The sequence below is a fragment of the Amblyomma mixtum genome, chromosome 3 (genome assembly GCF_055824585.1).
Source record: "Amblyomma mixtum isolate Tamu chromosome 3, ASM5582458v1, whole genome shotgun sequence".
Taxonomy (NCBI): Eukaryota; Metazoa; Arthropoda; class Arachnida; order Ixodida; family Ixodidae; genus Amblyomma; species Amblyomma mixtum.
The window spans coordinates 152,649,710-152,661,095 of record NC_143014.1 but is presented as its reverse complement, the minus strand read 5'-3'; the positions used below and the strand labels follow the sequence as shown (position 1 = coordinate 152,661,095).

Genomic DNA, 11,386 nt, shown 5'->3' with positions numbered 1-11,386 from the left:
ATTAACTTCGTGGTGTGACTAATCACTGAGCGCCTATAGGCCCACTGGCAGCGCGTACTGCATTTTCCTGCTCTAACTTCGCGGCCAGCACTCTCCACTATGAAAAAAAGCCCACTGGCTGTTTGTGCTAAGCGTCTCTCGGAGGCGAAAAACCAGAAGCAAAGCAACCGTGACTCAAGTGCACGCGTTATTTACGTTCTGTTTGTTTGGTAGACAGTAGGAGCCGGCATCCTCTCAGCCTTCACATTCATGACATCCCTCTTACCTCTGTTTCTGTGGCATTTTTCTAGCGTCTGTAGTTTTCCTTGGTAAACCTAGAGGTATTTGAACTGCTCTGAAGGTTCTGCACCATAACTGCTTCCGGATATTTCATTTCTATTTATTTTGTGGCCCCTGTACCTCAAGAATACAGAGCCTAACGAAGAACAAAAATGTAGCGAGAAATACCGAAAAGGTAGTCAAAATGTATGGGAATCTCAACACTTTTGTTCTGATCTGAAAGAGACATAGCGATCACATTTTCATAAAGGCTAGAATATATTCGTTGTCTACAGTTAACCGCCTACATTTGTGCAATGTTTCGACAGTTTGTTTCAATATATTCAGATACCGTGGAAGAGAGTGCGCAAAATGCAACAATGCGACATATGTCGTATATCAGCGATTATTAGTGTTCATGTCTGCAACGGCGCTTTCGCTCAATGCCTGGGGTGTTATGACGCTCTCTGCCCACCACGTGCTTCAGCTACTCAATGCGAAGTGTGGCGGGTCGGGTTGGTTGGTGCACGTATGACATTTCTCACAGCGTTCAAACAACACGGACGAAGAAAGAGCAGACAGGGAAGAGCGCTCGTCCCTCTCTGTTCTTGCTTCGTCCGTGTTGTTTTAGCGTTTACAGAAATGTCATACTCAATGCGAGTTTTATTCTTTTTCGTAATTTTTATTTATCGCTTTGTCAATTTGCTTATTTATAGTTCCTTTACAATAAAGGTGTACTACGTTCGAACTGAAAAGTCGCGTGTCCTCACTTTGCAACGTTTCTTGAAAACTCTGCGGGGGCGCGTGCAGCTGGACTGATCCAACATGTTTGTCCGCCCGGTAATTTTTTCGGCCCATGCGGTAGTACGGTCGTCAAGGCGACGTCCACACAGGACAAAAAAAAAACGAATATAGATGTGGGTTGATTTCTAGTTTATTATCTCACAGAATCATATTGTCACCTGTTCCACCTTCCACGTCCTTCAGTTTGTCCGGTTTTCAGCCGTTGTCACACAGTATCGTCGAGTGCAGTCGACAGACAGAACGGCGGTTCGTAGTTCGTCCTCAGGAACTGTTCGCCGCGTCCAGGGGCATGCTCGCTCCCGTAGCCCATTTCGCCCAGGGGAAGATGATCGCACTGAGGGTTTGCAGTGCCCGGAAGGCACGGCCTGGATACGAACTTGCACGAGTCCGACACAAGTGACTCGACGAAGTACATGTGCGCTCTCCGGTGGCGGCACGATAGGCCTAGAAGCAAATAGAAGACCAAAATGGCACACGACACATTCCTTTTTTTAAGTCGCAGAATGTGAGGAAAACAAGAGAAGGGGAGGGCGGGGGGGGGGGGGGGGGGGGGAGTAATTTGCGCGCAACAGGCTAGAATTGGGCCAAATGGGTACGAGCGAAGCATGTGAGAGGCAGCTAAGAATAGGCAACTCGTTCACACGCTCACGTGCTACACATAAGGACGGCCTTTTTAAGCAAAGAAGCTGTTGTCATGCAATTGTATGGCTGCTCCCCACTGCTGGCTCTTGTTTATTGGCGCAGTAGACTGTTCTATTCTGAAACATTCGTACATCTTGCGCAAATGGAATATTATCTTTAACCGCACCTCATTCACAAAACGAGACTATTGTGCCCTCAAATTTTCAATTCTTAGAAGCCGCGGAGATAAGAAACTAAATATTTGTGAGTTTATTACGGAATGAAGTTGTTGTGGCCTTTCTTTTCTACTGATTCAGGCAGCCGTTCTACACTTCCGAACGCTGGCAGTAGATCCGACTGTAGAAAGCGGTTTTTTCCACGTTTCTGTACATGTAAATGTACGCATCTAAAGACTTTTACAGAAGTATTTAGGCTGCCTTGATTACTTCATGTAACCAGGATATAAATGGCGCCGATTCTCGCCACACAGGTTATCCTCAAAGCCGACAAAGGTTGGCGACCGCAGCGTCACCGCTTCGTCGCCAGCCCGTTTTTTCCGTGGTAACGGCAGCCAAGAGGGTGCATCTAATGTTGCATGACATTTTTATCCTTACAGTATATATTCTACCGTTCTTACGGTTGTGTGCGTTCTGAAACCTGATTTTTGCAAAAGCTTTGTTTCAAGGCTTACTCTGGCTGAGTACTGTGAACGGGCATTGCTTTCTCACTTTCACTTCAGATGCCGGACGCTTGAGCGCCGACTGTTCATTCTCTCTTCTCCATTTTGCTCCCGCCGTCTCTTTTCTCATGGCTTGGTTCAAGTCTCCACTCTAGTTAGAGAATAAACACGCCTTTCCTTCCTTCATACCCTGCCCGCGCTTGGTGCCCGAACGCCACAGGTCAAGTTAGCACTTGTTACACGAGTTTCTGACAGGAAACCAAGTATATCGCGAGTGATAGTCTTTGAGCCATTTCAAAGGCTGCCAACAACAAACTGTGGGCCGCTTCAAGTGTCGTATGATTGCATTTATGCAAGGTAAGAGTGACTGCTGGAATTTGAGAGCATTCACAGTATATTATAGTTATCGTGCAGTAGCTGCGTGCCACTGTGCGCACTCCTTGTTCGCACGTTTTAAAGCCTACCTGGCACTGTAAGCGAGGCCAGCTGGTTTACGTGGAATTTTATGTTACGACGTACTACATCGCCGACGCCGTTTACGAGGTAGAAAGGCTGTCATACAGCAAGGACTATCCAAGACCGAGTCTTTCGCTATCTGTGCTTATTCGTACCCAGCTGCCTGCTCCGAATACCCTTTGTAATTTTTCTGCAGCGAGCTAGCGCAGCAATACTGCTAGGTATCTGAATATGTTAAGCAGCGGCACGACACAAAATGTCTAAGCACTTGGCTAGCGCACCAGCCGTAATTTCTGCCGTATCTACTTGCTGGGTAGACATGCTCTCAAGGTAGAAGAATTTGATGGTGTACCATCATCCTCAGCTCGTGTGTTTTACAGACAGTAATTGATATATTCTACCCTCGGCTGGAGAATTTCTTTTTTTTTCTTGATGGGGCTTATAAATTACGCGTTGAGACACCTTGCGAAGAAAATAAGCACAGCGCTCGGTCACTCTGTATAAGAAAATAACTCAGAAAGTTATCGAATGGATGGCCGATTTTAGGCCGCAGTGGCTGCAAAGTGTAGGGCAGCTATCAGCAAGATGTTGCCCAGCTCATTTTACCTGCGCTTGCATGATTATTTCATTAATTAATAAAGGAGCGCTGAAAAATAATGAAATCACGTGCTTTTGACACAAAGGCTGCGATTAATCAATGAAATTCTTGCTCCACACTGTGCTCATTGTCCCAGATACATGCGACCTGAGCGCGATGACGAAGCCAGTCGATAAGCGAATCGCCCTTTCACGAGCGAATCGATAAGCGAACCACACGAACATCATATCGGTGGATCATACGCACTCAACGCGTCGCACCCAGGCTGCCTCTCCTGGAAGTTGGGGTAAAAGTCCACGTGGCCAGTGGCAGCTTGCATTCCGAGGTCTCCATTGAGCATGTTCCAGCCGTAGCTCGTGTGGATGATGTCCACGAAGTGCGCATCAGCCTTGCTCACGCGCACGTCGCTGTCCTCGAAGAGCGGGCCTGCCGGGTCTAGGGCTGCCCACCGAAAGCACAGGATGGTTTGGAAGTTACGAATCAGTTGAGGCACAGTGCTTCCTTAGCTTCAAACACTAGAAACTTCCCAACATTTTCGAATCTGGGCAATAATTTTGCTAGTTTACAATGCCGTGAACTCTGGAGACACGCATTTTTCAACCGGAAGTTGTTTACGAGCACAATTTTTTTCATATGCTGTAAGAGTCCAAAATAACAATCAATATAACCGCAGATTTCCCCTCTGTAGGCTCGCATTTTTTTGCTATTACCATTTTGGTCATCGTCAAAAAACGTTCTCCACTGGTTTTCTAGGACAGTCTTATCTAATCGATGCGCGCGATAGACAGACTTTAAAAGAAATATTTTTGCTACGCATCTGAAGAATGGGCCATTAGGTTCAGTATTTCCGTAACAATACCTGACAGTATTCCACAGTTGCCTCACAATTAAAATTGATGTCCTAGAATTCTGGTCTTCTGTGTTATGTTGAGTTTTATGGCACATGGGCCACTAAGACCATCATGCGTCAAGCTTGAGAATCCTGGACTTGAAAAGTGATAAATCAAACTGTCATTGCCGTCTAGAATACAGAGGTTACAAAAAAAATGCGCGTTGACTCGTCTTTTTTTTTTTTTTCAAGCACAAGGCAAGTACGTCTAAAGGGGTGTTCCTGTTTGCTGTTGTTTTCGATATATGTATAATGGTGAGTCGTATTCTGTATACGTGGTATACATCAAAGCACTTAAATATTAACCGTTACGATTCAAGAATTTCCGCGTGTCAGAGTTACGCTGTAGGCTATGGGGCACGCCGTAGTGGATGGCTCCAAATGATTTCTTACGTCGCCATTTAAGTACGTCGCCATTTAAGGACCTGGGTCTGACTCTTCAGTTTAATGGCTTTTTTTTTTTTTCAAAGCACTTTTGCAGTCAGTTCACAGCGCATTTCCAGAACTCAGCCAGGACCCTGCCTACCGAGACTTAGCCACCATGTGTATAAGCCCGCTTTGAACGCCTGTCATTGCCATATGGCCAGCCAACGCGCTCGCACCGGTGATTCTTCCAAGGCGGCGTCCGGTCGAGTTGAGAAAGTGGCGGCCGCAGAAACCGGACGCCTGGCCACCTAGGCTGAATCCGATCACGTGCACATTGGCGGGATCCACCGTATCCGGGAACTGGCGCACCAGCGACTGCAGAGTGAGCGACACCTGGCGCCCAATGAGTGCGCTGTTCCCGACGGCAGAGAAGTAGTTGGGTGAGCGGCAGCCGTTGGCCCAGTCGACGAGTATCACATTGACGTCTTCCTGCGCGTAGCGGTTACATGTCCGAAGTTTATACGTGCAGCTGCGGGCAAAGCGTGCACCACAAAGAAAGCGTACGCGAGTGTCAAAAAATGCAAAGAGAAAAGCGTCTTCAAAGCGGTGGTTCTCAATTCCCGCGCTCTTAGCACGACTGATATCCACATCCGTTACGTTACTGCAAAAATACTTGGGTGTGGGTGTGTTGGGTTTGATGGCACTAGGCAGCTAAGGCAATCATGCGCCAAGCACAACAAAAATACTGTTGCAGCCGTTACTGCGATGGAGGCTTGCCTTGACTTTGTCGCGTTGGCGCTACTTAATTAACATGCTCATGCCGTCTTCGCCAAAGTGGGATGCGATTTGTTGTTACCCCAAGCTCAACAGCTCACGCAAGCAAGCAAGCAAGCACGCACGCACGCACGCACGCACAAGCCCGCACACATGCACGCAGAGAGAAGAGTTCCGAAGTGTGGCCGAACCGTCGAAAAGGGCTTCGCACGGTGCCTTCTGCAGCATGCAGCCGACATCGAAATTCGATTTAGTGTCCCTTTGGCAACCTCCCGAAGGCGTAACTCATTTACCTTCTTAAGCAGTGCTGTCTTGGTGTGGTGAAGCCAGTGCGAGGCGACGGACTGAGTGAAGCCATGCAGAAGAACAACTAACTTCTTCTGCTCCCGGAAGAAAGGCGCCTGGGAGACGAGAGATCTGGGACCTGGTTCTGTAATCACCGCCGGGATGTCCCTGTTTTCCCGGTTGTAAAGGTGAAACTGCGTGCCTACACCCTGCGGGTCCTGGGGCAGCGCCACTGGATGAGTCATGCGATCCCATCTTGAGAAGCATCCTACGTCGGTGTAACACACTCTCTCCGGAAGTATCTCTATCTTCTTCCTTTGTTGCTGTAAGAGAGTAAATAGAGGTTCTTTTCCTTTTTTCCTGTCAGGAAGGGAAGCCGGGGGGGGGGGGGGGGGGGGTAGCATGCTTCTGGGCATCTGGCTCAAGTTTCGTAATCTGCGTCATATCATTGAACAGCATCAGCGTAGATGCCTTCACGAACACCACTTGCTAGGAACATCCTTTCGTGCTAGGATGGACGTTTTGGCGGTGGTACGGAGAGGAGGGGACAAAGGGGAAACGTAACGATTAGAGATGCTTGCTGCGTTTGTTGCAGCATGACGCCTACAACGTGGTCCGCAGCTGGTCAAATCTGGAATGCCTTGTGATGCAGAGTTTGCGGAACGCCGAATAGAGTTCGTCGTTGGGCCGGTCGAACTGAGCGCCGCATTGAAAAGAAATTAGCACTGCACAGAAAACACAAATGGCACGTTTGAAAATGGGCCAGTTGCAACGATATCTTGCACTGTCTTGGCGGCAGTAATAGCAATAAAAGCGTTCACTACTACTAAAACTAGCGAGAAAAAAGCAGCGGGCGCCCTGGCGTTTCACTGGAATTAAGGCTTTGGGTGTTGATAATTTCTTAATAATAATAATAATAATAATAATAATAATAATAATAATAATAATAATAATAATAATAATAATAATAATAATAATAATTTAGATTTTAGATGATCAGTGTCTTTAGGTTTTCCATCTGCATGCTTAACCATGTTGAACGTGAGACAAATTCATGACTGTTATAAGTTTAAATGAGTATAGGCACCTAATTTTAGTTGCAAGTTATCTTCTCTGCAATAGTTCATAAGACATGAATACATAGATCGCCACATGGTATTCGCCTGCGACCTTAAAATAATTTGTATTCGAATTTCTTCTCTCATGCTTTTCCGGCATTAACAATCGAACGATTTGCCGTTACGTAAATGACCCGTTTAGGTCACGTGAGTTACGAAAAAAACTGCAATATAGGTAATTGCTGACACGTCGTTTGCTGTCATCCCGGCTCTTGAGGCAGGCTGGCTTAAGCGTTGCTGTCAACTGAAACGACGTATATCGCAGTTTTAATGCAGGAATGCATTTAAATGCAACATTTTCACTTCCGCATATTTTGTCCGCAGAGGCCGTTTGCGTCTAGGCAAGCAGACAGGGCTGCTGCTGCTGCTGCTTTCACCTGGCATTCAGGTCGTAGAAGCATATGCAAAAGGAACTTGTTCAAGTAATAGTTAACATGCAATCAGGGCGATATTAACAGCAAGAGAGTTGCTAAAAGCTAGCTTTAATATCGTACGTAGTGAAAAGAAACATTTATATTGAAAAGACACCATGCGAGAGATAAATTTTATCCGCCTATAAATGCCCAATATCCTCACGACCAACGAGAGACTCCATGAAAACGTCGCAGCTTTTCAGAGAAAGCCGCATCCATGACCGTCCCTCGAAAAACCGCGGTCGCCACCCCGTCCACACAGGCCATGCCTCGCGCACTCTGCCACCTTCACTGAGTTCGGGTAGGACGCGCGGTCGATGCCGTCATAGGAGTTTAAGTGGTCGGGTGGGACGTGCAGTCGCTGAAAACCGCCACACGCTTCGAAACGCTTTCAGTGTGGTTCGGCTTTAGAGTAAGCACCACGTGAAAGGCGCAGCAGGGCCGCCTGGATCGGACAGGCGGCAGGGTCCGCTCGTCGAAATCTCGAAACACTTGGTCGCCGTCCTGGGTGATGGCGCCAAAGGCAAACGCAACGAAACGGTGCATAAAGATTTGTTTACTAACAATTCTCGGTGTCGAAACATGCCAGAAAAACACAGCACAGTACGCGTGCGCTCTTGCAGTGAGCGGGGTAGTCCAGGACTAGCACGTACTAAACCGTAATTTTTTTTTTCATGCCTCACAGTGACCTGAACTAACCTTTCACGTCGCCGCCATCACTCGGTTGTTGAAACCGAACAAGCATGAGAGAAGAATTTTAATTTAAAATTGTTTAACCGTCGTAGGCGATTACCTCGGGATGATCCATATATACTAATGTCTAACGCATAAAACAAGAGCCGAGACATGGTATGGTTCTATACTCACCATTGCGACTTCGGTGTCATAGTCGATAGCTTTTACAATTTCAACGTCACCAGATTTGCTTTGTCCAAGTTCAATGTAGGTTTGGTGCGAAGCTCCGAGAACGGCAGAAGTTAGCATTGCCGCGTAAAGCCTTACTCCCACTGAAACGTCGGCGACGGTAAAAAATACGTGCAGATCAATAATTTTTGCTTTTTCATACCCAGCAATCCTGGACAAAATCATTTTTCAGCGGGAAACCGTATATGAACGCAATTTTTTTCGAATATGCAAGATTTCACTATAGCAATCAGTATATCCACAGATCACCCGACGGCAGTCTTACATTTTTTTTTCTCTTAACTTTTTCGCTATCTTCAAAAGCTTTGCCTATTGGTTTTCTATGGCAGTCTTAACTGTTCGATGCAATAGATGGAAACACATTGAAAGGAATATTTTGCTACATATCAGAAAAATGGACCATTACCTTCAATGTTCCCTCAAAAGTATCTGACAATTTTCAAATTTTTAAAATTTTTGTCCGTGTACGTTGGGCATGAAAATCTGCACTGAACTTCGATTATTGAACACAACGGACAGTATTACGCTCGGGATAATATTTGCTACACTTTTTTTTTTCCTTTTGAAGGCTTAACTTTCTTCTTCAAAATGCTGTGAGGCGGGGAAGTTATTCGGCTGCGTGAGAGGTTCTCGCAACCGATATCAGCCTCATCCTTAGAACTGGCTTTAGGCTGTCATGTTCCTTCGAATAAGACAGCTATTGATTTTAGCAAAGTAATTTTCAGTGCGAGACGCCGTGCAAATCAACGTGAAATTTATGAAATTTGTTTAGAATTCAGTTTCCATGATTTCATTTGCAAATATATGCTTAACTTTTTATAAATTACAGTTGTTGCAAGGGTTTTGCGACACAGTAGGGTACACCCACTTTATCTAACCATTTGCTTTGCATTCAAAGGCAAACGACTTTGCTGTACATAACATAGCGCGCATGCAGGTTATTGAACTTCGCTGTCACCTGACATGACAGATATATGTGCCTTGTGAAATGGCACATATATCTATAGTTTCCTGTTCGTACGGTGTACGGGGTTGCCCTGTACTCACGTACAGCGCTTATTCACGTCGCTGAGTGCAGTAGCAGTGAGAAACAATAGCAGAACGCTTGTATCTTTATATATTGCATCAGCATTTATCTAGTGTACTCACACAGTATCCAGCCGGTCGCCATTGTTGTCTGATCTAGGAAAGAAGGAACTTCTTCCGCTCGTTTCGCTCTTCAACCTGTGATATGAAGGGGGCGGTAATGTGGGTCGAAATGATAAGTCACGTAATGTCTGCTTCCTCGACTTTTCAGCACAAAGAAAAAGCAGAGTTCTAACAGCCCTGTGCTGCTTTATTATTTCTTCTGAAGAGCGCAAAGCTTTACGACAGATATTTTGGGTTGCAGCAACGGCTGGTATAAAAACTCCTGGACTTCTGGGCAGCCTGTGCCACTCACGAAGCGACACTGCAACATGCGTTGTCGTCAAGGTTAGTCCATTGCAGGTAATCGACAGCGTGAGAAAAGCTCAGTAGAGGAGACGAGCTCCAGCGACGCAACAACCGCATTTCTGGCCTTTCGTTCGCGTGTAGCAGTGGAATTAATAATTTACTTTACTCTGTGATTCCAATAGGGCACTTAGTGAAAGTAACTGTCAACTCATAAGTTGCAGTGAGTTATGAGTTATGAGGTGCACCTAGTGTTACTGAAAGTGTGCCATTCTTTACGCATGTGATTATGCTCTGATACAGAATTGTGCTCTGAATGAATAAATGTTTAATACATTTGTTTGCTGCTAAAAACTTTTTCTGTTGGCTTGCGTTCACGATGAATTGTGGCCTTAGTATCACTTGAGTGTTAGCTATTGCTTTTGAGTTTGAGTGGCAACTATTTACCGCTCACAAATACTCGAAAGGCTTCTGTTCAAGCTAACTTGGTACCGCGAATATCATTCCATCTTTGGAGAAGCTTTGAGGTTGAAAGGGTCTCTGTCCAACGCAAGAGAAAGAAATGAACAAATCTAAGTCCTTATGTGTGTGTATAAACTGTCGCAAAATGAGAAAAGGGTAGCAAACAAGTTCGGCGTCGGCGTTGCTTTTTCTGCTCCTTGTAAACTGTGTAGTTTGTGCGCTCTGGCCAACGGGCGCCTAGCTGGAAAAAAGGTTTGTGACATCAAACACTCCATTAAATATCTTGCTTGTACCTTGGGCGCAGTATATAAGATTTTCGCTTTGCTGTGGCGTTTTTTACGTACTAGAGACGGACCGCTCTAAACGGCAGGTTGAGGCAGCATGCAGCGTCCAGTAATCTCCATTAAGCGTAAATGCCGTGTGTTGTTTCGTGCTATTGAGGTAACTGGGCTCGCTTCTGATAGGCTTGGCAGTGAAATTCTTAAGACTGCTGATTAGCAAGGCAGGGTCCAATGGATGCATTAACATGGCTGTTACTCTCCTGCAGGAAGTTATCATTGCTAAATAATACCGGCCGTTCTTGTATGCTGCAGTGCCGGTGACTGGTTTTTAGTTGTTGTTTTTTTCTGGGGGGGGGGGGGGGGGGGCAATGACGTTTGCTGGTCTTCTTTTTGCTATTTTATCGCGACCGATATGTTTCCACCAATGACGCACACTTTGCTTCCTTTTGCTTGTTTAATGTTTTGACGTCTCTGCGCTTGCGTACTTTTGTTCCTCGGGTGGCATCCGTCTTCATTCAGTGTACTTGTAAGTTTGCGCTTCGTCTGTGTTCTCTCCTTCCTCTCGTCTGCTTTGAGCAAACTTTTTTTTTCAGTGATGGTTGGCCCTCTGGCATCACAGTCTGCAGTACTTGAAAAGCAGACTGGAGAAAGTTCGGCGCTGCGATTTGCAAGGCTACACTCAGTTGTGAACCATAACCTTAATTTCTTAGCAAAATCTGCTTCTGATGTAGGCTCTAGTTTGTATAGCCAGTGCGAATGTTCAGAAACGCTACCTTTGTATTTTATTCGCCTGCATGCATAAGGCGCCATGATGCAAAAAGAAAAAAAAATCTAAATGCTTGCCGTTTTGCATTACATGTGGCTCAATGCGAGGTTCTGTCGAGCATGCTTCTGATGCTGCAATAGCAGGTTTGGCTGACGCAACTCACTCTGTACAGTAAAAAAGGCTCGCAACTATGGTCGCCTACTAACTACCCCCGCCCCCACATATATGGTCTAGAGAGACTCGCAGGCAGCTCTCCGTGCA

At 46.0% G+C, this 11,386-nt stretch overlaps 1 protein-coding gene across 1 annotated transcript; it reads right to left on the bottom strand.

Moving 5' to 3' along the window:
* Window positions 1-1,267: 1,267 nt before the first annotated feature.
* Window positions 1,268-9,356, bottom strand: LOC149352399 (phospholipase A1-like). The gene is made up of 6 exons (XM_089575694.1): window positions 9,335-9,356; window positions 8,129-8,268; window positions 5,739-6,053; window positions 4,908-5,160; window positions 3,663-3,857; window positions 1,268-1,506 (listed from the first exon to the last, which is right to left on the bottom strand). Exons 1-6 carry the CDS (start codon window positions 9,354-9,356, stop codon window positions 1,268-1,270), a joined length of 1,164 nt encoding a protein of 387 aa, XP_089431820.1.
* Window positions 9,357-11,386: the final 2,030 nt, after the last annotated feature.

Coding starts and splice junctions, on each gene's coding strand:
- LOC149352399 (XM_089575694.1), bottom strand. CDS start 9,356: ATGGCGACCGGCTGGATACTGT. Junction 5,161..5,738: donor AGACAGCACTGCTTAAGAAG/GTAAATGAGTTA, acceptor CGCTACGCGCAG/GAAGACGTCAATGTGATACT. Junction 1,507..3,662: donor GCCTGGGTGCGACGCGTTGA/GTGCGTATGATC, acceptor ATTTGCTTCTAG/GCCTATCGTGCCGCCACCGG.